Source organism: Carcharhinus amblyrhynchos, chromosome 35, assembly GCF_965287045.1.
Source record: "Carcharhinus amblyrhynchos chromosome 35, sCarAmb.v2.hapA, whole genome shotgun sequence".
Lineage (NCBI taxonomy): Eukaryota > Metazoa > Chordata > Chondrichthyes > Carcharhiniformes > Carcharhinidae > Carcharhinus > Carcharhinus amblyrhynchos.
This window is the reverse complement of record NC_137358.1, coordinates 14,397,987-14,422,495: the sequence shown is the minus strand read 5'-3', so window position 1 is coordinate 14,422,495 and position 24,509 is coordinate 14,397,987. Positions and strand designations below refer to the sequence as shown.

At 45.3% G+C, this 24,509-nt stretch overlaps 1 protein-coding gene across 1 annotated transcript in view; it reads right to left on the bottom strand.

The window, feature by feature from the left end:
- micall1a (MICAL-like 1a) overlaps nucleotides 1-24,509 on the bottom strand; it is an 87,378-nt gene that overhangs the window by 42,266 nt on the left and 20,603 nt on the right. The window contains exons 3-6 of the mRNA XM_080217518.1: nucleotides 14,183-14,324; nucleotides 9,641-9,741; nucleotides 5,588-5,724; nucleotides 1,582-2,426 (exon numbers count right to left, since the gene is read on the bottom strand). Coding sequence (XP_080073644.1) covers nucleotides 1,582-2,426; nucleotides 5,588-5,724; nucleotides 9,641-9,741; nucleotides 14,183-14,324 — 1,225 coding nt within the window. The remainder of the gene's footprint in view (nucleotides 1-1,581; nucleotides 2,427-5,587; nucleotides 5,725-9,640; nucleotides 9,742-14,182; nucleotides 14,325-24,509) is intronic.

The window sequence follows — 24,509 nt, the reverse complement described above, 5'->3', positions numbered from 1 at the left end:
TGAACATGTACCCCTAGATCTCTTTGTTCTGTAACTTTCCCCAGAGCCCTACCATTAACTGAGTAAGTCCTGCCCTGGTTCAATCTACCAAAATGCATCACCTCACATTTGTCTAAATTAAACTCCATCTGCCATTCATCAGCCCACTGGCCCAATTGATCAAGATCCCATTGCAATTGGAAATAACTTTCTTCACTGTCCACCATGCCACCAGTCTTAGTGTCATCTGCAAATTTACTAACTATATTGTCATCTAAATTATTAATATACATGACAAATAACAGTGGACCCAGCACTGATCCCTCAGGCACACCGCTGGTCACAGGCTTCCAGTTTGGAAAAACAACTCTCTACAACCACCCTCTGTCTTCTGTCAAGAAGCCAATTTTGTATCCATTTAGATACCTCACCCTGGATCCTGAGATTTAACCTTATGCAACAACCTACCATGCGGTACCTTGTCAAAGGCCTTGCTGAAGTCCATGTAGACAACATCAAATGCACTGCCCTCATCTACCTTCTTGGTTACCCCTTCAAAAAACTCAATCAAATTTGTGAGACATGATTTTCCACTCCCAAAGCCATGCTGACTGTCCCTAATCAGTCCTTGCGTCTCTAAATGCCTGTAGATCCTGTCTCTCAAAATACCTTCCAACAGTTTACCCACCACAGATGTGAGGCTCACTGGCCTGTAGTTCCCAGGCTTTTCCCCGCACCCCTTTTTAAACAAAGGCACAACACTTGCCACTCTCCAATTTTCAGGTACCTCACCCATGACTATCGATGATTTAAATATCTCGGCTGGGGAACCCGCAATTTCCTCCCTAGCCTCTCACAATGTGCTGGGATACACGTCATCAGGTCCTGGGGGTTTATCTACCTTGGTGTGCTTTAAGATTTCCAGCACCTTCTTCTCTGTAATATGTACACTCCTCATCACTATTTATTTCCCCAACTTCCCTAAAATCCATGCTTTTCTCAACAGTAAATACTGATAAGAAATATTCATTTAGGGTCTCACCCGTCTCTTGTGGATCTGCACATAGATGACCTTGTTGATCCTTAAGAAGCCCTACTCTCTCCCTTGTTACTCTTTTGCCCTTTGTGCATTTGTAGAAGCTCTTTGGATTCTCCTTTGCCTTATCTGCCAAAGCTTAAGAGGGAAGCCCTGAAATCAAGGGGAAAATGGAGTGCAGACCTTCAAGTCCTCCTGATTTCTAAGGTGTGCAATGCTCTCCAGGGCCATGCTCCACCACATCTATGTGATTCCTTTCAGCCCTGCAACTCCAACCTTGAATTCTGCAGCATCTAATGCACCTTCTCTCTTTGTTGCACTGCTGGCTGCCGTGGCCTTTGGTAACCAGGCCCTAAACTCAGAAATTCCCATCCTCAAACCCTTCCAAACCCCTCTCTTCCTTTAAAACCTTCCTTATGATCCATTTCTTTTACCGAGGCTTGGCGCGAATCTGTGACGTGCTTACTCTTTAGCTTGGTATCCATTCTAACATGCACTGGGACATTTTCTTACATTAGAGGTACCGTACCAATAAAACTGGCAATTACAGGAGAGGCATCACATACCATTTAACAGCACACCGCTCTCCGGCTTCTGCGCGGTTGTTTCGCTGGTTCCACTCCCACCACCAAAGCTGATTCGTGTTCGAGGTACTGGGCGTGGCGTTGTTGCAGGGGAGGAAGCAGATTCGACCGTCTTCCTCGGAACGGGAACCGGAGGAGTTTTCAGCTTCTCGTCGGGGGTTTCTTTGTTCCCCAAAGTCAGGTTTGCGTCTGGGCTTTCACCAGTGACCCCGGCGGGAGTGCCCGAGGTGCTGGCGCTCGCTGTATTCTCAGTGGCGATGCCCATCTCCGTGCGCGCTGCTTGCTGTTGCTGGCTCGGAGAAACCTGCAGGTCAGACCGTGACCCTGGCAATGACTGCTCGCCCACCCCACGCTCCGGCTGTTCTCTGGGATCACAGGAACCTGCTGATCTTAGTGTCTCCTCTGCTGGATGAGAATCCACAACTGGCTTTGATGTATCCTCGGCGTCAGAGCTGTGCGAAAGATCCGGCTGCCTTGCTGCTGTGCCAGTGGTAGACTGACTGTTGCCAACAGGAACCGAGAAGGCTGCAGAAAGCCGCTTGACTGAGAGGGAAAGACTCTCTTGGGCGTTGGACTGCTTGCCGCTTTCCTCTTTGATTTCTGTCTCTAACGACGGGCTGCCTTTAGAATCTTCCGATCGTTCTATGGGCCCCAGAGAATGGCGTAGTGAAGGAAAGGAGCCAGAGCCATGGTGCTGGGAAGGAATGGACAGAGGACGCTGCAGTTGGCTGGCCATTCGCCCTCGATGGTGTGTGCAGACAAAGGTGCCCAAATGTGCGCCAGGTTTGTAGGCTCCGGGGAGCAGAGTGCTGGAACACTCTTTACATCTGAGCGGGAAGAGAAAATGAGAATGATTAAATTAGCAAGGCAAATCACCTACCAGCCTGCGATCAAGAAAGGACACAACACATCTGGAATAAAGTATAATTCATTGTTCTAAAGAAAATATGTGTAGAATGCCCCTCCCACAACCCTAAACTCACTAAAGATAACATCTCTTTGAAACCACCACTCTCAAACTGGTAGAGGCTGTAAATTCATAGAATAGAATCATACAGTCCCTACAGTGTATAGAAGGAGGCCATTCTACCCATCAAGCCTGCACCGACAACAGTCCTACCCAGGCCCTAGACCCCCGTAATTCTATGTATTTACCCAACACGGAGAGGAGAGAGAATGGGGATGTGGCACTGATCTCATTGTGGATTGACCACATCCCATGTTTCAAGATGGAACCAGAGTGTGGAGACTCTTTGCAAGCTCTGTATGGTATGATTTGTTTGGACAGCATGCAAAACAGTGCTTTTCACTGTATCGCTGTACTTGTGACAATAATAAATTAGATCAAATCACTAATAACCTGACACTAAGGGGCAATTTAGCATGGCCAGTCTGGGGTGACATGGTGGCACAGTGGGACCTTGGTTCAATTCCCAGCTTGGGTCTCTGGCTGTGCAGAGTCTACACATTATCCCCGTGTCTGCGTGGGCTTCCTCCAGGTGCTCCAGTTTCCTCCCATAGTCCAAAAGACATGCTGGTTAGGTGCACTGGCCATGCTAGATTCTCCCTCAGTGTATCTGAACAGACACTGGAATGTGGCGATTAGGATATTTTCACAGTAACTTCATTGCTGTGTTAATGTAAGTCCTTCTTGTGACACTAAAAATAAACTTTCAACTTAAAAAAAAACTAACCTGTAGATGTTTGGACACTAAGGGGCAATTTAGCTTGGCCAATCTACCTAACCTGCATCTCTTTGGAGTGTGGGAGGAAACCGGAGCACCTGGAGGAAACCCACGCAGACTTGGGGAGAATGTGCAGACTAGGCACAGACAGTGACCCAAGGCCGGAATCGAACCCGAGTCCCAGGCACTGTGAGGTAGCAGTGCTAACCATTGTGTTGCCATACTACCTGTTCCTTTTATTGCCAAGTTTATCAATTTATTTTTTCAATCAAAGAGGAATGATGTGGTTCCTCATGTAATTTTTTTCATTTGTTCTATGGGATGTGAGCGTCACTGGCGAGGCGAATGTTTGTTGTCTGTTCCTAATTGCCATTGAGAAGTTTCGGAACTGTGGCCAAAATTAGGTCAAACCAACTCTAGTGACAACACGTTGCTTAGAGGTCAGGGTTCCTGGTTTGATACGAGATGCCAAACTGACCTGGGTTTGATTCACTTCCTCCAGGACCCCTCCAAGAGCAGAGAGGTTGTAGTCTGAAGCTACATCCCGCTCGCTCAAACAGATGTGAGGCCATCAATGCAGGGTTAAGGGGAAAATCCTCCATTGCTGGGAATCATACTAAAGGAAGGTGGCGGTGGCTGTCAGAGCTAGTTACCACAGCTCCAGGACCTCACTGCAGGGGTTTCTCAGGGACCTATTTACGTCCAGCCACCTTCAGCTGCTTCCATCGTAAGATCAGGTGCAGAGTTGCTCATTGACAATTTTAGTGTTCAGCTCCAATTATAATTCCCTTGATAATGAAGCAGCCCATGCCAATCTACAGCGAAATGTAATTAATACCCAGGCTTGTGTTGACATTTATATGAAGTAATGGCCAGCTCAGGGAACAGAAAGCTCAGTCAATTAACCAAAGATCTTTAGATAGCACCTTCCAAACCCACGACCACTTCCATTTGGAAGGACAAGAGCAGCAGATGCATGGGGACACCACCACCTGCAAATTCTCCTCCAAGCCACTCACCATCCTGACTTGGAAATATATTGCTGTTCCTTCGCAGTCGCTGGGTCAAAATCTTGGAATTTCCTCGCTAACGGCATTGTGGTTCAACTCACAGAACACAGACTGCAGCGATTCAAGAAGGCAGCTCACCACCACCTTCTCAAGGGTGACTAGGGATGGGCAATAAATGCTGTCCCATGTCCTCCGAATGAATTAAAAAAAACTCAGCTCAACATCAATGCCTTATACCATCAACATCTAGCAGGTCATCACTGTTCAGAAGCTTCATACAGTGAACCATATCAATACCATGGCTGCAAGAGTAGGGCAATAGAATACTCCACAATGAGTGGCTCACCTCACATCTCTTGACTATCCGTAAGGTTCAAGCCATGGGTGTGACCATCCTGAACAGAAGCATTTAATTGGTGCCTGCCACTATCTCTCTCCTCCCTACCTCTAATGCAGGGTACACAATCTAGAAGACAAAGATTACCAACAGCATCATGATCGACAAGGACAAGAGCAACAATGGGGAGAGCCATCAGCTCCAAGTCACACACCACTCTGATTCGGCCATGGATATATAACCATTTCCCCATTACTGCTGGGTCACTAGGATATTAAGGGTTTCCCTTCTTAATGTGGAGAGATGATGGCCGAGTGGTATTAGCACTGGCAAATGGTGGAATTTAAATTCAATAAAAATAATCTGGAATTGAGAATTGACAGATGACCATGAAACTATTGTTAATTGTCAGAAAAACCCACCTGGTTCATTAATGCCCTTTAGGGAAAGAAATCTGCCATCCTTACTTGGTCTGGCCAACATGTGACTCCAGAGCCACAGCACTGTGGTTGACTCTCAACTGCCTCGGGCAACTAGGGATGGGCAATAAATGCTGGCCTAGCCAGCAGTGCCCATGTCCCACGAATAAATGAAAAAACATCATGAAACATCACCACGTGGATTGCAGTGGTTGAAGATATCCACCTTCTCAGAGCAACTATGGCTTAGCAGGAAGTGTGGTTGTGTCAGTAGCACTGGATCCTCAGAACTAATTAAGAAGAATTACAACATATGTCTAATGCAGTGTGCCAATGAGGTTGATACGCTTTTAACTTTCTTCATTATGATTCCTGGTGTGATTGCTGAACCAGGTGTGTCAATGCAGGAAGCCACTAACTGGCCTTGATTTGAAAGCATTACACAGGCCTAAGTAAGTGACTCTTCCTGTCAGGTGTTCTGTAAATTAATGTAGAGATCAATGGCGAAGCAGCATGGAGTCAGAACCTTCACATTACCTAAAGCAGTTGCGATGATAAAGTTTGCCATCCACCAAGTATCTCTGTACCAAGTGAACATGCTTGCTGCAGATTGCACATTTGCTGCTGAGTGTGTTCCTGCAGGGTCTCTCTGCAGTTTCCTCTGAGGAATCGTTCTGGTGGATAAAAGACAGAAGTTTAGGAATGAGACACCGCCATTACTAAACACTTCACAGTCTGGGTGGAACAGTGTGACAGCCGTCCCTTTATCAGGTGAACAGATCAGAAACTGACCATTCAGCCCAACTGGCCCACATGCTTGAAGTGAGCCTCCTCCGCCCCTCCTCATCTCGCCCCATCAACATATTTTTCTATGCCTTTCCCGTGTTTATCCAGCTGCATCTCTGTGACTTTTCTCAACAACTCCCTTTCAAAAAAAAAGGGGTGAAGATGGAGGAGAAAGATACTGGTCTAATGTTATTGAACTCAGCGTTGTGTCCCGAAGGCTGTAACGTGCCTAATCAGCAGATGTGTTGCTGCTCCTTCAGTTAATGTTGGTCTTCACTGGAGCACTGCAGCAGTTCAAGGACAGACATGTGGGCATTCTAATCATTCTCTGGGTAACTAAGTTTCTCCTTCATGATTAGGTGACTACCTAAAATTTATTTCCCCTTCAAATAATAACATCTTCATATCCACCTTGCAAACTCTTATCTTTTTAAATATCTCTATCACTCACCCCTCTTGGCCTTCTCTTTTCTAAAAAGAGCCCAGGCTTGATCAATATTCCATAATAATAACCCCTCAGTTCTGATGTTGATACCCTGTTTATTATATAATAGAGTAAGTGGCACAGTGGGAATCAACTGTACAGCAACAGGAAGGTTGGGGGTGATGGCTTTGTGGAACACCTTCGCTCAGCCTGCAGGTATGACCTCAGTGACCTTCCGGTCATTGCCATTTTAACTCAGCACCTTGCACTCGTGCCCACCTATCCCGTCCTTGGCCTGCTGCAATGCTCCCGCGAAGCCCAACGCAAACGGGAGGAGCAACAACTCATCTTCTGACTGGGCACGTTACAACCCTCAGGACTCAACACTGAGTTCAGCAACTTTAGACTGTCACCTTCTTCCTTCAACTTAAACCCCTTTTTGTTAATATCCCATACAGTTAATGCGTCAATGCAACCCCGATCCCCTGCCTGAACCCAGGCTATCTGTCTTTTGTTCAAGTTTGCTACATCTTGTTGCAGCCTCTGCCAGCTACGGTTTAATATCCAATACATTTTCCCTCTCTTTAATTCTGATGGAGAGTCAAACAGACTGGAAACAGGCCTACTGAGTTTTTCCAGTGTCCTGTGTTCTTGTTTCAGATTCCAGCACCTGCAGTATTTTGCTTATCCTAATGAATTTTATATTTTGGGAATTCCTATTGGTTAAGTGTCACAGAAGCAGCTGTGAAATTGCTTGAAGGTTTCTTTAAAGTTTATTTATTAGTGTCACAAGCAGGCTTGCATTGACACTGCAATGAAGTTACTGTGAAAATCTCCTAGTTGGCACACTCTGGTGCCTGTCTGGGGACACGGAGGGAGAATTTAGCATGGCCAATGTATATCTTTTGGATTGTGGGAGGAAACCGGAGCACATGGAGGAAGCCCAGACACGGGGAAAATGTGCAGACTCTGCACAGACAGTGATCTAAGTTGGGAATCGAATCCGGGTCCCTGGCGCTGTGAGGCAGCAGTGCTAATCACTGTGCCACCGTGCCGTTTGATTTGGGAGTCTGGAACTTGTACATTGAGCCTCAGGCCAATTCGTCAGCTCACCTGAATTAATCATTTAGCTCCACAGTGCAGTGGGACCTCACTGAGCTTCTTCCTCACTATCCGAGCACCTAGCTAGTGCAGCAGACTGCTTCCCTTTTGTGGAACCCAGCCCATTTTTCATCCCAATGCACGAAGCAGAAACGAAAATCGGGTGAGTTCAAAACAGGCCTGCAATGAACCCCGCCCTGCTTTCTTAGCCCCTAAAGCTATATTACTGCCCAGGTTGTTAAAAACAAACACTACCACATGTTCAACCTCAGCTGAAGAATCCGGATGAGAAACATGCCAAGAATTTCATGAACAATTAATGTGAGACTTACAACAGATGAATATACTTAAAAAATACTATCTCAGCCTCCATGCTATTTTTACACATTGCAATCTAAACAACACAACAGATAATCGCTGCAGTAGTGAGGGGGGCTGGAGAGTAGATAGGGAGACTTGTTCCTCCTTGTAAAAGGATCGAGAACAAGAGGGCCACAGATTTAAAGTGATTTGCAAAAGGGGCAAATGTGATGTGAGAGAAACTTTTTCCACACAGCGAGTGGTTGGGGTCTGGAATGCTCTGTCTGGAAGTGCAATTCAAGTGGCTGACTCTTAACTGCCTTCTCAAGTGGCCTGGCAAACAACTCAGTTGAAGGGCAATTAGGGATCATACAATTATAGAATCCCTACAGTGCAGAAGGAGGCCATTCAGCCCATTAAGTCTGCACCGACCACAGTCCCACCCAAGCCCCATTCCCATAACCCCATGCATTCATCCTAGCTGGTCTCCCTGACACTAAGGGGCAATTTAGCATGACCAATCCACCTAACCCTCATAGCTTTGGTCTGAGAGGGGAAACTGGAGCACCCGGAGGAAACCCACTCAGACATGAGGAGAATGTGCAAACTCCACACAGACAGTGACCCGAGCTGGGAATCGAACCCAGGTCCCTGGAGCTGTGAAGCAGCAGTGCTAACCACTGTGCTACCGTGCCGTCCTTACCCTCTCTGGCCTACATGTGATTCCAGAGTGCCACAGCAATGGCCCAGTGAGTCACTCAGTTCAAGGGCGACGAGAGAGGCCAATAACTGCTGGCCAACCAGCAATGTCAATGTCCCACAGATGAATAAAAAATAATTGATTAACTGGCACCTCCCATTCTGCAGCATGCCAGATGACAGGTTTTTCTGTATTAAGTGTTTGCTTTGTTTGATTCCTGTATAGTACAAGTTCTTTTGCTTAAACTACGGAATCTTGTAGCTTCGTTCTTCTGGTAAATTGGAGTTTTGGGATTTTTGTTAAAAAAAAGTTACTGGTCTTGCCCTAATCAGAACAACGGTCTGTGGCAACAATTCCAATCTCAGGGCTCTCTCACTGTACCCTATACCTCACCTTTCATCCCGTTCACCCTCACCTATAATCGGCTCAGCATCCTCCAACAGCTCAAATTTATAATCCTCATCCTCCAGTTTAAATCCCTTCATGACCTCAGCATTCCCTATCTCTGCGTTCCCAAACTCTGCCCACTTCCACCATTCTCAGGACTCTTTGCTCCTGTGGCTGGCATCTTCTGTATTTGAATTTGAATTTATTTATTAGTGTCCCAAGTAGGCTGACATTAACACTGCAATGAACTTACTGTGAAATTCCCGTGGTCGCCACACTCCGGCGCCTGTATACTGAGGGAGAATTTAGCATGGTCAATGCACCGAATCAGCACGTCTTTCGGACTGTGGGAGGAAACCGGAGCACCCGGAGGAAACCCATGCAGACATGGGGAGAACGTACAGACTCAGCGCAGACAGAGACCCAAGCTAGGAATTGAACCTGGGTCCCTGGCGCTGAGAGGCAGCGGTGCTAACCACTGTGCCACCATGCCGTCCTTGTCCTCTACTGTAGATAATCGTTTTACTCTGAACCCTTTGCCTTCATATTCTCTTCCTCCTTTAAGATCCTACATTTCTATAAATTAGGCTATTGAGTTGAATGATCAGCTGCGATCATAAGGAATGGTGGAGCAGGCTCAAAGGGCTGAATGGCCTCCTCCTGCTCCTATCTTCTATGTTTCTATGTCTATGTTTCCCCCTTAAAATCCACCTTTTTTTTGCTAGCATCTCTCCTTTGACTGTGCATTCATTTTTTCAGATTTTTCTTTGAATGGAAGGTGCCACAGAAATATAAACTGTTAATGTGATTACAACGATAACCTCAATGATAGTTAATAAGGTTCCTGGAGTCAAGTTATCTGAATGGTTGACGATTGCTAACACAGACTTACATTAGGTGAGAGGGCTTGCTTGCTTAGAGTGACGGCTTTCTTGGTCGATGGTTCTGCTGGTGATATTTCAGCTGGTCTCTTCATGGAGGGGGGGACACCGGCTGCAGAGAAATAAGCAATGTTACACAGGAGCCTTCAAAATCCAAACTAACCACTGAACAATGTCTCCAGTCTATCAACTAACTTTAATCCCTCATTCCCACAATCATTCTAGTAAAACTTTCACACCTATCCAAAAGCTACAGAATAGGACAGAATCCCTACAGTGCAGAAGGAGGCCTTTCGGTCCATCGAGTAAGCACTGACAACAATCCCACCCAGGCCCTCTCCCCATAACCCCATGTATTTATCTTGTTAATCTCCCTGACACTAAGGGGCAATTTAGCATGGCCAGTCAACCTGATCTGCACATGGTGGCACAGTGGTTAGTACTGCTGGCTCTCAGCGCCAGGGAACCAGGTCCAATTCCAGGCTTGGGTGACTGTCTGTGTGGAGTCTGCACTTTCTCCCCATGTCTGTGAGGGTTTCCTCCGGGTGCTCCGGTTTCCTCCCACGGCCCAAAGATGTGCGGGTTAGGTTGACTGGCCACGCTAAATTTACCTCAGTGTCAGGAGGATTAGAAGCGTATGTGTCTGGGGTTATGGAACAGGTAGTCATGATGTGGAGATACTGGTGTTGGACTGGGGCAAACACAGTAAGAAGTCTCACAACACCAGGTTGAAGTCCAACAGCTTTATTTGGTAGCAAACACCACTAGCTTTCGGAGCGCTGCTTCTTTATCAGGTGTTATGGAACAGGGCCAGGGTGGGATGTGGTCGGTACAGACTCAATGGGCCAAATGGTCTCCTTCTGTACTGCAGATTTTATGATTTTTTGGCGTATGGGATGAAACCCACACAGACATGGGAAGAAGGTGCAAACTCCACACAGTCACCAAGGCCAGAATCGAACCCGGGTCCTTGGCGCTGTGAGGCGGCAGTGCTAACCACTGTGTCACCTTACTTACCAAAATAAATTTCAAACACCACTAAATAACATTCAATCTCAACAAGATACTCAAAAAGCTGAAGGCACCTTTTATATGATGACAGATTTGAAGGGCAGGGAATACTACTCAAGGAGAGAGAGAGAGCAATTAACAACATGCAGGTCAGGACAGCAAGCTGGTTGATTAGTTAATCCAATCGGATATGCATAGCGAGTATGTGGGATATTGAATAACCAGCACGCAATCTATATAAGCTTTGAAAATCGAAAGCACAAGTCTCCTTCTCCTCTCATGGATCTGAAGTTAATTTAGAACAATTGAGAGGCATGTGTTTACTGCCCAGGCTTGCACAACGTAAGATAGTCTAGGACAATAAGGTCACCTGTCCATCATCATACCCCCTCAGTTCTCCAGGAGTGCGCAGGCAGTTTAAGTGTTTGGTTCCTTTAATTTTCTTTTGTGAGCTGTGCATGTATGCTAACTTAAAGGAGCTGAAGGACAAGAGGGAATCTGATCGAGCTGTATAAAATACTAAAAGTGATCAATAAAGTAAATGGAGACCAAGTATTTCCCCCTCTGGGGCAATCTAGAGCAAGAGGTCACGGGTATAGGTTGAGAGGCGGTAGATTTAAAACTGAGATGAGGGGGAACTACTTCTCACAGAGGGTGCTGAATTTGTGGAACTCGCTGCCCCATAGCACAGTGGAGTCTGGATCATTGAATGGTTTCAAGAGGGAGATGGATATATTTCTAATAAAGGGGGTGAAGAGGGATATGGGGAACAAGTGGGGAGGTGGATTTGAGACCAGGGAGAGATCAGCCATGATCTGACTGAATGGCCGAATGGGTTCAAATTGCCTACTTCTGTTCCTAATTCCCATGTGTGTGACTGACATGGGAAATTTCATGTGGCCAAACAGCTTTGAGAAAGAAACACAGCCCACATCAGCAGATTGATTCCTGTGGTGGCCACTGTGACATAACTAGTGAACGAATTGCTTCTAGGAATTTGGCACCCTGGCTACTTGGGTGAAAGTACTGGAAGACAGGCAACACCTACAGATCTGGTAGGACTTGGTGTCTTTAAGAACAGAGAAAATGAGGAAATATCGAGAGTGAAGATAAGTATTGAAGTCTTGTAAATTCATAAGGCTGTGACAATACTGCGCCTGTAAGAAATATATTTATATCATGTTTCTTGTGAAGGTACGTTTAGAAGTCAGTTTTGCTTATATGGTGCCGATTTGTCTGCACCAGGCAGCCCACATGCTGAGAATGCAGGAGAATAATTGCTTTGAGATGATGGGTGTTTGTTTTCATCTTAGCTATGCATTTTTTGTTTATTTTTGGTTTTCCCCCTGGGGTTTCACAATAGGGTTTGATTAGGCTGAGTGACAGAGGCAGGATTATATGAAGGGGAGGAGCTAAGCTTACAGAGAAAAGCAGACAGTTTCTGCTTGGATCTGCAAGTAGCAAGAGGTGTCTTCCTCCCTCACTGGAGGCTGCTGTTTTGGACCGTTCAAAAGACAGATGTTTCTCTCTCTCTTCAAAGGCTTTAGGATTAGGGGGCTATAAGGAATATTGCTTAAGTTGGAACTAATAGAGATAGGTTAGTAGTTAAGAATTGTTTCCTGTCATGTTTAAGTATTCCAATTGATAAAAGTTAAGCTAATTCATTTGTTATAGTCAAACTGTATTGTTAAATAAAATTTGATAAAAACTTCTTAGTGTTGTCTATAGAATCACACCTGGAGTGAAACACCTTATCTGCTCACTAATGCCAAAATCAAAAGATAGTTGGGGTCCAGTCTAACTTCATTATATATCTTGGGGTTTCTGATCTGCACTCTAAAAAAAATGTGAAAAGCATTAATAAAGGAATATACAGAAATGCTTCTATTTCCCCTGTTTTGATCTCTCCAAAGAAACTGATAAATGGTGGCACAGTAGTGAGCACTGCTGCCTCACACTGCCAGGGATCTGGGTTTGATTCCCAGCTTGGTTCACTACCTGTGTGGAGTTTGTATGTTCTCCCTGTATCTGCATGGGTTTCCTCCCACAGTCTGAAAGACGTACAGGTTAGGTGCAGTGGCCGTGCTAAATTCTCCCTCAGTGTACCCGAACAGGCGCCTGAGTGTGGCAACTAGGAGATTTTCACAGTAACTTCATTGCACTGTGAATGTAAGCTGACTTGTGACACTAATAAATAAACTTTTTAAACTTTACTTTTAAATAGAGATTAATCACCATGAAATTGAAACCAAAATTAATGTTGATTAACAATAACCGCTTCCCCATTCTGTCAGCAGAATCAGGGAACTTCTCGGTCGCTGCTACTTTGAGACTGTTAGCCCACTGGATCAAGCGAATGTGTGTTCACTCCCCTATCCTTTTGGTGGCATTACCTCTGTAAAAATGAAATGGCAGCTGCCTGGAAAACCTCCTGGGCAAGCTGATTCCAGAAAGAGTGTTACCAACATCAGCAAAGCTGGAGGCAGGAACACATGCCAGTGCAGTTCAGTGTGACAACAATCTCATAGCAGCACGAGCTCACAGAACACGGAAGTGTTATTTATATCTGCTCAAAGCTTGCGAGGTGATTCGTGTCAGTTTTGGTCCCAGTTTCATCGCTGCTAACCTCTCATTCCCCAAAACCATTCCATTCGAACGCAAACCCAGACTAAAAAGGATGTGCTGGTTGTGTGTAAAATTGTTCTCGGCCTTTTGGCCCCAGATTTGCCCCCCTGTCCATCAGGGGGACAAATTTTACCTTGTCAGCTTGGACCTTGTATGCATCCTTTATTGCATCCTGAGTCAGCCATGTAACTGAATCAGCCTTTTAATTTCCAAAGACAATTGATAATCCTGACTGGTCTGTTTTAAGTTTATTTATTAGTGTCACAAGACTTACAGAAACACTGCAATGAAGTCACTGTGAAAACCCCCTAGTTGCCACACACTCCGGTGCCTGTTCAGGCACACAGAGGGAAAATTTAGCACGGCCAATGCACTTAACCAGCAAACAAAAGAGAAAATGCTGGAAAATCTCAGCAGGTCTGGCAGCAACCGTAAAGCGAGAAAATGTTTCGAGTCCAGGTGACCCTTTTGTCAAAGCTTCACCTAACCTGCGCGTCTATTGGACTGTAGGAGGAAACCGAAGCACCTGGAGGAAACCCATACAGACATGGGGAGAATGTGCAAACTCCACTCAGTAACCCAAGCCGGGAATCAAATCCAGGTCCCTAGCACTGTGAGACAACAGTGAAGATGCCGCACATTCACCCAACCGGGAATTGAATCTGGGACCCTGATGCTGTGAGGCAGCAGTGCTAATCACTGTGCCACCGTGGATGCCCTTAAGCAATGACCGGTGGGTGTACTGCACTTGAAGGATTCTTTGCAACATGTGCCAATATTATTTCATTCTCGACTGAACTCACCATCACCTACAACAGACTGTACCATTTAGGGTTTTCAATTAAGGGAAGTTGAAATGGAATCAGTGTCCCAAAGCAGATACCAGCGACACTGCACGGGCTGGCCCAACTCCGTACCATGAGTCTGGTTGGTGAAGTAATTATAAAGCTGAGATACGTATGTCAGGATGCTGAGACGGTCTGGAACACGCATTGCGACCATGTCTTCCGGGTCCAGGAGCGCCGGGATTCCCAGCTCCTGTTCAGCCACTTCAAATGCCTATGGAGACAAAGACACACATTAAAGAGATGCAAGCTTTTTAAACATGGAAAATATTTGCAGGAGGTGGCCATTCGGCCCTTTGAGCCTGCTCCGCCATTCATTACGATCATGGCTGATCATCCAACTCAATAGCCTAATCCTGCTTTTTCCCCATAGCCTTTGATTCCATTCACCCCAAGTTTTATAGCCCAATCCATCATGCAAACCAGCCTCCCATCCACTGACTCTGTCTACACTTCCCGCTGCCTTGGCAAAGCAGCCAGCATAATTAAGGACCACACACATCCCAAACATTCTCTCTTCCACCTCCTTCCTTCAGGAAAAGATACAAAAGTCTGAGGTCACGTATCAACTGACTCAAGAACAGCTTCTTCCCTGCTTGTCAGACTTTTGAATGGACTACCTTGCATTAAGTTGATCTTTCTCTACACCCTAGTTATGACTGTAACACTACATTCTGCACTCCCTCCTTTCGTTCTCTACGAACAGTACATTTTGTCTGTATAGCGTGCAAGAAACAATACTTTTCACTGTATGCTAATACATGTGACAATAATAAATCAAATATCTAGCTGTCTCTTGAATATATTCAATGTTTTGATATCAACTACTTCCCGTAGTAATGAATTCCACAGGCTCACCACTCTTTGGGTGAAGAAATGTCTCCTCACCTCCGTCCTAAATGGTCTACCCTGAATTCTCAGACTGTAACCCCTGGTTCTGGACTCCCCCACCATCAGGAACATCCTCCCTGCATCTAATCTGTCTAGCCCTGTTGGAATTTTATACATCTCTGGAATATTCCCCCCTCATTAGAGATAGCAAACCCTCCAAATACTGGGATGTCAAATGGTGCAGCAGGCTCGAGAGGGTCAAATGGCCCACTCCTTATCCTAATTCATATGTTCTCCTATGTCAGGAATAAGTTGTCAGTGCCAGACACACCAACAGAAGCTTGATGAGCACGACCGTATGCCTCACAGAGGCCTTTGCCCGCCTTCTGAAAGCAACACCAAATTCAGATTGTAATTTCTGCCCCCATTTTTTCCAGTGTTAACTGGGGTAATGATTCCGCTTTCTCCATGTAAACTAATGCTCCCCAAAGCTTTTCCAACTGTGACCCCAGTTTGGGGCTTGAAAATTACCCTGGCCCCTGGGTGGGAGCTGCTACAGAACTTGTGACCCCAGAATCTTGTGTTGTGAGCCCCAGTTTGTGAAGCCCCGTTCTCAATCCAGCTTTTGTTTTATTTGCTCCCATGCACCACCACTTTTGTTATCTAATCTCTCCTGGCATCCACCCTATTTCTTGTTCTCTCCTCCCCCTTCGCCCAGTTTCCGTACTTGCTTAGAACCTGTTAGATCTCTTATCTTTTCACATTCTGATGTAAAGCCACTGGCTTGAAACATTAACTGTTTCACTTTCCACAGACTCTGCCAGGCTGTTGACAATTTCCGGCATGTTGTGTTTCTATTACAGCTACATTACACTTTTGAGTCACAGCTTTTACAGTGAGTCTTCTGCCAATTTGTTGAAGAAAGGTAGACTAATTAAGTTTATTTATTAGTGTCGCTGGGCGGCACTCTGGCGGTGGTCAGCACTACTGCATCACAGAATGAGGAACTTGGGTTCAATTCCCAGCTTGGCTCACTGTGTGTGTGTGTGTGTGTGTGTGTGTGTGTGTGTGTGTGTGTGTGTGTGGAGTTTGCACGTTCTCCCCATGTCTGCGTGGGTTTCCTCTGGGTGCTCCAGTTTCCTCCAAAGATGTGCAGATTATGTTGATTGGCCATGCTAAATTGCCTTGAACGTCAAGGGGACTAGCAAGGTGAATATTTGCGGGATAGGGTGGGATTGTTGTCAGTGCAGACTCGATGGGCGGAATGGTCTCCTTCTGCACTGTAGGGATTCTATGATTCACTGCAAGTCAGAAATTAGACAGCAAGGGTATTACTTCTAACAATGCAAGACATTTTGGGAAGGAATGGTGGCACAGTATTTGGATGCAAAGATTTATTACATGGTCAGGGGGTGAAGCAAGTCAGCCATATGGATTGACTAGAATACCAAGAATTGGTTTTCTTAAGAGCACAGAATGTTCAGGGGTCACTTACAGAAGAATTCAAAATTTTGAGGGGTTTTGTTAGGTTAGATTGAGCGCTACTATCTCCATCTTCAGAAAGGTCAGTGATCAGAGAATACAAATTTAAAATGGCAAAGCACCCCGGGGTGGTGGATAATTTGTTTCCATTCGGTTGAACTAGGATGATCTGGAATGCACCAGCTTGAAAGGCTGGTGGAATTCAAGCATTAATTTCAAAAGCAAATTGGATTCCCAATTGGGACAGGATGATGGCGACACAGTGGTTAGCACTGCTGCCTCACAGGGACCCAGGTTCAATTCCTGGCTGGGGTCACCATTTGTGTAGAGTTTGCACCTTCTCCCTGTGTCTGCTCCAGTTTCCTCCAGATGCTCTGGTTTCCTCTCACAGTCGGTGCTGGCTAGGTGCATTGGCCGTGCTAAATTCTCCCTCAGTGCACCGAACAGACACTGGAGTGTGGCGACTAGGGGATTTACACAGTAACTTCTTTGCAGTGTTAACGTCAGCTTACTTTCAACTAATAAATTTTTTGAAATAGTTCCTAAAGCAATGGAGAAAGAGCAGGGAAATGGAATGAATTGGTAGCTTTTACAGAGGGCCAGTACTAGCATAATGGGCCGAACAGCCTCCTTCTGCATTGTCAGAGTCTATAATAGTTAATACAGTTGCTTAACATTTAAACTCAGGTGTGTAGAGGCTATTGTTAAAAACATTTGCATGCAAAGTGCTGATACTATCCAGTTCATGGGTTAGTTGAGAAAGGAGTGAATGGGCAAGTCAGGGAATGTATAGGAAAACACACAAGGTACTGAGGAAGTTCAAACCTATTTGTCATTGAGAGCTGGTGCCCTCAGGAATCAATTATTGCAGTGCACAGGGTGCATGGATTTGCCCAGAGTACTTCAATGAGAGCTGGAGATGTTTGATGTTACAAAGGTGAAGTTTTAGGGTGACTGAGAGTAATGAGCACCATAGACTCCTGGAGCTTGTTTGATTGCCTCCGGCGAGTCTGCTCCGCCATGATTGAATGGCAGGGCAGACTCGATGGGCCAAATGGCCTAATTCTGCTCCTATGTCTAATGGTCTTATAACTGGCCCCAAGGCTGCTCGCCTCTCTGAAATCTAGATGTGTCTAAGTAAGGTTTTTTTCTGATGGGGGAGGTGAACAGATATGGGATAGACGACACCTGGATGAGGAAGATGCTCGGTTCCTTTCCTGTGAAGCTTTAGGCTTGAAGAACCTTCAAATGTGCATCTTGTGTATCAGTGAGTTGACTGGTTGGAGGTCATGAGATAAACATTGATCAAGCTGTGCCTTAGATCTACCTGAGAGAAGCTTTAATGCATATGGCACATACTGCCTCACAGCACCAGGGACCCGAGTTCAATTCCTGGCTTGGGCCACTGTCTGTGTGGAGTTTGCATGTTCTCCCTGTGTCTGCGTGGGTTTCCTCCGGGTGCTCCGGTTTCCTCCCACAGTCCAAAGATGAGAGAGTTAGGTTGATTGGCCATGCTAAATTGCTCCTTAGTGTCAGGGGGGCTAGCAGGGTAAACATGAAGGGTTACAGAAATAGGGTCTAGGTGGGATTGTGGTCATTGCAGACCTGATGGGCCAGATGGCCTACTTTTGCACTGTACAGATTCTATGAATCCATTCTATAATCCTAAACTTTCATCATGGGGTTTGAAGATGTCTTGTTTTAAATTATTCTTTCTTCTTAACATCTAGTTTGCATTGTGATCATCTTGAGTGGATTAGCTGAGAATGGGAGTCACCTGCGTAGATGGAGTGCACACATTATCCACACACAATCCCATTATCTGTACTGTGTGGCCTCAAGAGCTCCTTTCCCTTCCTCGACATCTAATTACGATGAGCAACATATGTGCAGACTGTAGGTGGTGGAAACTTTCTTGCCCTGGAATGTCCAAAGGATGCTGGAGGTAAAGAGGCCTGTAACAAACAAGCCAGGCTGTGTAATTCGAACATTCAGTCACAGTAAAAGGAGAGAGGACAATCTAACAATTAACTCAGTGGAGAGGCAGAGAACGATTTAGCAATCAACTCAGTTACTGAAAAGTAGATAATTTAGCAATTAGTGCGGTTAAGGGAAAGGGGTCAATCAGGATATGTCGAATGGTTATAATACAGGAACAGGCTATTCACGATCTCTGCAGCAGCAGTTTGGGGGCTCATCTCATTCCTGCCATTTACCGTGGCCAGATGAATTATTTCTCTTTAGGTGTTAGTTCAATTCCTCTTTGCAAGCCACAATCACACCTTATCTCCAGCACACATACAGGAAGTACACTCCAAATTCCCACCACGCAGTGCACAGAAAAGCTTTTCTGTCAGAGACCTATGCACATATATATATTCTGGTCTCGCTACTCCTGCAGCCACTTTACGGTGGCATGGTGATACAGTGGTTACTCTGTACAGACATCACTAATACCCCTGACGTTAAGGGGCAATTCAGCACGGCCAGTCCACCTAACTGGGGCAGCACGGTGGCACAGCAGTTAGCTCTGTTGTCTCAACGCCAAGGACCCTGGCTCAATTCCCAGTTTGTGTCATTGTCTGTGCGGTGTCTGCACATTTTCCTCATGTCTGCGTGGGTTTCCTCCAGGTGCTCCAGTTTCCTCCCAAAGACATGCTGGTTAGGTGTATTGGCTATGCTAAATTCTCCCTTAGTGTACCCAAGCAAGCGCTGGAGTGTGGCAACTAGGGGATTTTCACAGTAATTTCATTGCAGCGTTAATGTTTGCGATTAATAAACAAACCAACTGAAATGTATCACATTTTGCATTACCTCCCTGCTTTTTCTGCCCAAATGTGTTGCTTCACACTTTGCTGTGTTTCACCAGCCCATTCCACCAGCCTGTATGCTCTTGGAAGTTAATCGCTATCCACCTCACACTTCACAATATTTCCAAGTTTTGTCATCTGCAAATTTTGAAATTCTCTCCCAAGTCTAGGTTATTAACATATGTCATGAAAAGCTGTGGTCTTTGTGTCAACAGCTGGAAACACCTTCCTACAATCTGAAAAACAAGTGTTCACCAGCTGAGTTCTGTCACACAACCCAACTTTGTATCCACGCTACCACTGTCCTTTTATTCCATGGGCTCCAAGTGCACTGACAAGTCTATTCATGTGGTACTTTATCAAATAAAAATCCAGACACACAACAATCGCAACACCCTCATCAACCTTTTTAATCTCATGAAAACAAGTCACATTTAGTTAGTTAAACATGACTTCCCTTCGCTAAATCTGTGTTGGCTTTCCTGGAAATTAATCTTCTTGTCCAAGTGACTGTCCTGGATTCTTTCTAAAGGTTTTCCTACCACTGAGGTTAAACTGATTGGCCTGTAACTGCAGGGTTTATCCCTGAACCCTCTTTTGAATAAGGCTCAAAACATTTACAATTCTCCAGCCAGCTGGCACCCCCTCATACCTGAGGAGGATTGAAAGATCGTGGGCAGCACAGTTTCAATTTCTATTCTCACTGACTGCCACATTCTCAGATATGTCCCATCCAGCTCTTTATTTATCTTTTATTAGTGTCACTAGTGGGCTTACATTAACACTTCAATGAAGTTGCTGTGAAAATCCCCTAGTCGCCACACTCTGGCACCCGTTCAGCCACACTGAGGGAGAATTTAGCACAGCCAATGTACCTAACCAACTGTTAGGTATGCTGGGTACACTGAGGCAGAATTTAGCATGGCCAATACATCTAATCAGCACATCTTTGGGAGGAAACTGGAGCACCCGGAGGAAACCCACGCAGACACGAGGCAAGCGTGCAGGCACCGCACAGACAGTGACACAAACTGGGAATTGAGCCAGGGTCCTTGGCGTTGAGACAACAGCTAACCCTGATTGGTTGCACTGATAAGTCACGAGAGCGGCACAGTGGTTAACACTTATCTCAGTGCCAGGGACCCAGGTGCGATTCCTGGCTTGGGTCACTGACTGTGTGGAGTTTGCACATTCTCCCTGTCCCTGCATGGGTTTCCTCTGGGTGCTCCGGTTCCTTCCCACAGTGTGAAAGACGTGCTGGTTAGATGCAATGATCCGAACAGGCACTGGAGTGTGGCGACCATGGAAATTTCACTGTAATTTCATTGCAGTGTTAATCTAAGCCTTACTTGTGAGTAATAAGTAATCCTCAAAACTTTAAAAACCTTTCCATTATCAGCTTATCAATGTTCAGTACTGCGATGGTCTCCTCTTTCGTTAATGACCCTGGCAACATCTCCTTCCTTGGTAAAGACAGATGCAAAGTATTATTTTGCACTTCAGCTGTGCGGACCTTTCTGGTCTGCTATTGTCCCCATCCCTTCTTTTACGACCCTTTTTATTATTTATAAGACGGTAGAAAACTTTGGGATTCTCTTTTATGCTAACTGCTAGTTTCTTCTCCTACTTGCCGACTGACGGAACCATGGTTCACAAAGGAGGTTAAAGATCTTGTCAACAGAAAAAAGGAAGCGTATGTAAGGATGAAAAAACAAGGTTCAGTTGGGTCACTTGAGGGTTACAAGGTAGCTAGGAATGAGTTAAAAGGGCTTAGGAGAGCTGGGAGGGGGCATGAGAAGTCCTTGGCGGGTCAGATAAAGGAAAACCCTATGGCTTTTTATTCTTATATGAGAAATAAAAGAATGACCAGGGTGAGGTTAGGGCCAGTCAAGGATAGCAGTGGGAACTTGCGTATGGAGTCAGAAGAGATAGGCATTGAATGAATACTTTTCTTCAGTGTTCACAGAGGAGAGGGGCCATGTTTTTAAGGATGAGTGCGTGATGCAAGCTGATAGGATGGAGGTGGCAGGTGTACTGAGGGAAGATGTATTAGCAATTTTGAAAAACCTGAGGGTGGATATGTCCCCCGGGCCAGATGGGATACATCCTAGGATACTTTGGGAGGCAAGGGATGAGACTGCAGTCTTTAGCTTTGATCTTTGGGTCCTCACTGTCCATGGGGATTGTGCCAGAGGACTGGAGAGTGTTGAATGTTGTTTCTCTCTTCAAGAAAGGAAATAGGAATGACCCTGGTAATTATAGGCCAGTTAGTCTTACTTCAATGGTCAGTAAGTTAATGGAAAAGGTCCTGAGGGATAGGATTATGATCATTCGAAAAGATGCTGCTTAATCTGGGATAGTCAGCAGAGTTTCGTGAGGGGCAAGTCCTGCCTCACAAATTTGACTGAATTCTTTGAGGAGGTAACTAAGTGTGTAGACAAAGGTAGAGCAGTTGATGTCATAAACATGGATTTTAGTAAGGCGTTTGATAAGGTTCCCCATGGTAGGCTCACAAAGAAAGTAAGGAGGTGTGGGAGAGAAGGAAATTTGGCGAATTGGATAAGTAACTGGCTTTCTCATAGAAAGAAGTCTGACAACACCAGGTTTAAGTCCAACCGATTTATTTGGAGAGTTTACAAGCAGTAAAGACGGTAAATGATATGTTGGCCTTCCCAGGACTCTCCATTCATCTGATGAAGAGTTTAACCTCGAAAGCTTGTGAGTTTACTATCAAATAAATCGGTTGGACTTAAACCTGGTGTTGTCAGACTTTTTACTGTGTTTACCCCAGTCCAACGCCGGCATCTCCACATCATTTCTCATAGAAGACAGAGGGTGGTGGTGGAGGGAAAATTTTCAGACTGGAGACCAGTTACCAGCGGTGTGCTGCAGGGCTAAGTGCTGGGTCCTCTGCTATTTGTGATTTTTATCAATGACTTGGAAGAGGGGGCTGAAGGGTGGGTTAGTAAATTTGCTGATGACACCAAGACTGGTGGAGTATTGGATGAGGTGGAAGGCTCTTGTAGGCTGCAAAGAGACATTGATAGGATGCAGAGCTGGGCTGAAAAGTGGCAAATGGCGTTTAACCCTGATAAGTGAGAGGTAATTCATTTTGGTAGAACAAACTTGAATGCAGATTACAGGGTCAATGGCAGGGTTCTGAGGAATGTGGACGAACAGAGAGATCTTGGGGTTCACATCCACAGATCTCTGAAAGTTGCCATTCAAGTGGATTGAGCCGTGAAGGAGGCCGATAGCGTGTCAGCATTTATTAACAGGGGGTTTGAGTTAAGAATCATGGGGTTATGCTGCAACTATCCAAATGTGAGATCACATTTGGAATATTGTGTGCAGTTCTGGTCACCTCACTATGAGGAGGATGTGGAAACATAGAGAGAGTGCAGAGGAGATTTACCAGGATGCTGCCTGGTTTGGAGGGTAGGTCTAATCAGGAAGCTGGGGCTTTTCTCTTTAGAGCAGAGGAGAATGAGAGGTGACTTAATAAAGGTTTATAGGATGATGAGAGGGATAGATAGAGTGGATGTGCAGAGACTATTTACTCGGGTGGATGTAGCTGTTATTAGGGGGCATAACTATAAGATTCATGGTGGGAGATATAGGAGTGATGTCTGAGGTAGATTCTTTACTGAGTGATTGGGGTGTGGAATGCACTGCCTACTGTGAAAGTGGAGTCAGACACTTTAGGAACTTTCAAGCGGTTATTGGATAGGCACATGGAGCACAACAGAACGACAGGGAGTCGGAGGGCTTGATCTTGGGGTTCGGACATAGCTCGGCACAACATCAAGGGCCGAAGGGCCTGTACTGTGCTGTACTTTCTATGTTCTACTCTCACTTTACCTCTCACGTCTTCCTCTCTCAGCTTTCCATAGTCAGCCTGGTTCTCAGTAGCATTAAGTTGATATCTATCACATACACTTTCTTTTTGCTTTATCTTACTCTCCATCTCAAGCTCAGCTTTGGTTGGCCCATCTTTTGCTCTTGTGGGAATGTAGCTGGACTGTCCCCAAACTACTTTTTCTTGAAAGGATGCCCATTGTTCCTTCCCAGCTTTGCCTGCTAATATTTGATTCCAGATCAAGTCCATTCCCATCCTACGGAAATGAGCCCACCTCCAGTGCAGTAATCAAATTGTGTTAAGGGACAGTGGGCACATTGTTCTGACACTCTGTCCAGAAATATGTTTTAAAAAAAGGCATGTGAAAAATGCAGGAAGGAAAGAGTTAATTGTTTGCAAGCGCGAGCCCACTTGCAGTGAGTCCGTTGGCTGCTGGGTGGATTGAGAGATTCATGTTCAGACTGACCTCACTGGGAATTGTATAGTTTCCCAGGTAAGCAGCTGCCTGCTTGCTAAACATCCATAACACAGGACTTTGGATGAGTTCAGTCCTGAGTAATAGTGCAGGTTTTACATTGAGCCATAACAAAAGGGGATCACTGTTTCATTCGAGTCTACTTCACCATTCATTTTGATCATGGCTAATCATCAAATTCAATGTCCTGATCCCTTCTCCCCATATCCTTTTAGCCCCAAGAACTATATCTAATTTCTTCTTGCAATTACACAACATTTTGGCCTCAACTACTTTCTGAGGTAGTGAATTCCATACATTCTCCACTCTCTGGGTGAAGAAATTTCTCCTCACCTCAGTCCTGAAATGTTTATCTCCTATCATCAAACTATGCCTGCTAGTTCTGGACTCCCTCACCATCGGGAACATTCCTTCTGAATCTACCCTGACTAATCCTGTTAGAATTTTCTAAATTTCTGTGAGATTCCCTCTCATTCTTCTAAACTCCAGTGAAAATAACCCTTAGTCTCTCTTCATATGACAGACCTGCCATCTCAGGAATCAGCCTGGTAAACCTTTGCTGTACTTTCTCTATAGCAAAGACATCTTTCCTCAGATAAGTACACCAAAACTGCACACAATACTCCAGATGTGGCCTCACCAACACCCTATACAATTGCAATAAAACCTCCCTATTCCTATACTCAAATCTTCTCGCTATGAAGGCCAACATATCATTTACCGTCTTTACTGCCTGCTGTACCTGTGCACTTACTTTCAGCAACTGGTGCAGAGGACACCAAGGTCTCATTGAATATCCACTTCTCTCAATAAACACCCGTTCAAATAATAATCTGCCTTCCTATTATTGCTACCGAAGTGGATAACCTCACATTTATCCACATTATACTGCCAATGTCCACTCCCTCAGCCTATTCAAATCACACTAAAGCATCTGTTTGC